A 2531-nucleotide genomic window follows, 5' to 3' on the forward strand; every position below is an offset into this window, starting at 1 on the left:
ACTCCAAGAATTACAGGTTCTGAATTCTGATTTCCTTTGTCTCTTACCTGCTTCTTAAATTCCATCCATTCTCTACTCTAAAAAAAGAAATTCAAATTCAAAGAAGAGGGGTTAAGTCCTGACAAACAAAATTATAGGGGGTAAAGTGAGAAAAAATATAAACCTAGGGAGTTTAAGTGTTTAATTCAGCCAATGCTAAAAAACTGAGAAGAAACTTCTTCCATTATATATACTTGAATAAATGAATTCTCTGGTCTCCCAATAGAAAAGTAGCCATGACTTCAACTCCAAAACCAAACAGGAAAAAACAGCAGCTATATCTTTCCTCTTACATGCCGGCCACTCTTGTTTTCCTCTTCTATGGCTCAAATCCCAGATAGCAGCTGCAAAAAGGAAAACCATCAGCCTAGAAGAACCAGCAGTTGTTTCCTGGGCTGTTTTGGATCATCTATTCCTCCCCACAAGGTCAAAGAAAAGAGCAAGAAAAGCAGCACTAGTCCTACTACAACTACAAGAACTACAGTTTCATGGTTTTCTTGGTCCAAGAAATCCCCTAAGAGAACTGTTCCAGTTGATGCTGCCACCAGTGAAAAGCTCCATCAAAGAAAAGATGGTTTTTTAATGGCCAAATCTATCAAGAAAGTGTTAGCTAAACCTCCAAATCTTCCAGCAGACGGCGCCGTCGCTGGGCAAGCTCCGGGTGGTACGATTGGTGATGGGATTGTCCAAGGGAAAAAATTTGCTAAGGTATGATATACGTGCAGTTATTAGTATGTATTATTTCCAATTATGTTGAGAAAATTACTTAAGAGTCCCAATCCAAATTACAAAAAAGAAGGGACGTTATTTTACTCAAGATTGAGTTGGATTCTCATTCTAACTTTTTATTCAAAACTTCTGAGGGAAAAAACAGAAATATCAATAAAAAAATTAGTGGATAACTTGAATGATGAGATATATTTTAATACCATGATAGGTGAAGGGATTAATTTCAATTCTTAAATTGGCCAGACGTTGGTTTTACTAGCAAATGGTATCATGTGTTTGGATATAGGAGATAATTTGGAAAAAAATTTATTTGAAATAATATTGTAACATGTTTTCTGATATAGTGTATTTGAAATAAAAAGATAATTGAAAATTATTTTTATAATGTAAATTAAATAATATTTAAAATTATTTTTTTGACAAATCGTGTGGTTGTTCGAGCTTTTTGGAGTCTGGATGTTGGTTTGACTGCTTGGCCTTTTAACAGAAGGTCAAATATAGCTCACAATTGTAAAATCAATACGATACTAAATTCAAATATATACAGCTACACGATACCTTTCTATCATGATTGAATTTTTAATGTAACATTTCTTTTTTTTTTTTTTTTTGTCAGTCAAAGTACGAAAATGCTCAAAAGATCATCCTCGAGAATAGCAAAAGCTTAAATCGTTTGGAGTCCATTGTGGAGGAGACAACGTATAAAAAAGGGTCATCTAAAAAACACTCTTCAAGTCATCGTTCACCGGAGGACCAGCATGCGGTTAGCCAGCGGGCCGTGGCGGTGATTTCGCACTCAGCTTCTATCCCGCCACTGTCAATACAGAAGAAACCCGCGGTGGGCAACGGTGGTGAGCAAAGTTTTCTCGTGAAGAAAGACAAATCTCAGGGAGAAAACGACAAGCAAGGTGGCAAATTTGACCGGTTTGTTGGGATGTCAATTATATTGGTGACCCTAACAATTATGGTAGTTTGGGGTAAGTTATGTGCAATTTTGTGCACTTCTGCATGGTTATACTGCTTCCCTCTCATCAAAGCCCAAAAGGTTGAACCAAAAGTTACAACAAGAAATGGTTCGAAATCCTTTGATCTAGATATAAACTCAGAAGAATATAAGAAGAAGGTTGTTTTAGAGGGACTTCTGGAAAGAAACCGTAGGAATAATGCATAATGGTGTTGGATTTTTTTAGTCTGGAACAAATTTCAGTTGAACTTCTGTTTTTTGGTTGTTTTTTTTTTGTTTGTTGGGGGGGGGGGGTTGTTGACAAAATGGTGCATTAATGTTGCTCATTGATGTGATGCCGTTTTCCAACTAAAAATGGCACATTTGTTTGTATACTTTATAGGAAGGTCTCCAAAATTTTGTGAAAGGGAATAGATATCTTGATCCATTCTATTGATTTGTCCACTTGTTTATTAATTTGTTTAGCCATTCAAAAGTAGAGGTGGGCAAAATTATCCGCTAACCCGGAAACCCGTCATATCCGATCCGATCCGAAAATTAGGATATCCGATTTTTATTATGTGATCGGGTCAAAAGAGGGTCGGGTATCCGCTAAGATGCGGGACGGGTTAGAGTCACATAATTAAAAATCCGCGGGTACCCGATCCGCCCCGCATATATATATTTTTAATTTTTAATTTTATTTTTATACACACACTATAAAATAATAAGTTAGAACTAAATAAGTAATTTTATTGAACAAATTGCATTATAAATATGAGAGACTATAGTTTATTTACAAGATTCATTTGTAAAGGCC

At 35.8% G+C, this 2531-nt stretch overlaps 1 protein-coding gene across 1 annotated transcript; it reads left to right on the top strand.

Moving 5' to 3' along the window:
• Positions 1 to 245: 245 nt before the first annotated feature.
• Positions 246 to 2168, top strand: LOC113716564 (uncharacterized). Its single transcript, XM_027240951.2, has 2 exons — positions 246 to 747; positions 1385 to 2168. The coding sequence occupies exons 1-2, from the start codon at positions 361 to 363 to the stop codon at positions 1937 to 1939; spliced, it is 942 nt and encodes a 313-aa protein (XP_027096752.1). The 5' UTR covers positions 246 to 360; the 3' UTR covers positions 1940 to 2168.
• Positions 2169 to 2531: the final 363 nt, after the last annotated feature.

This window comes from Coffea arabica, chromosome 11c (assembly GCF_036785885.1).
Source record: "Coffea arabica cultivar ET-39 chromosome 11c, Coffea Arabica ET-39 HiFi, whole genome shotgun sequence".
Lineage (NCBI taxonomy): Eukaryota > Viridiplantae > Streptophyta > Magnoliopsida > Gentianales > Rubiaceae > Coffea > Coffea arabica.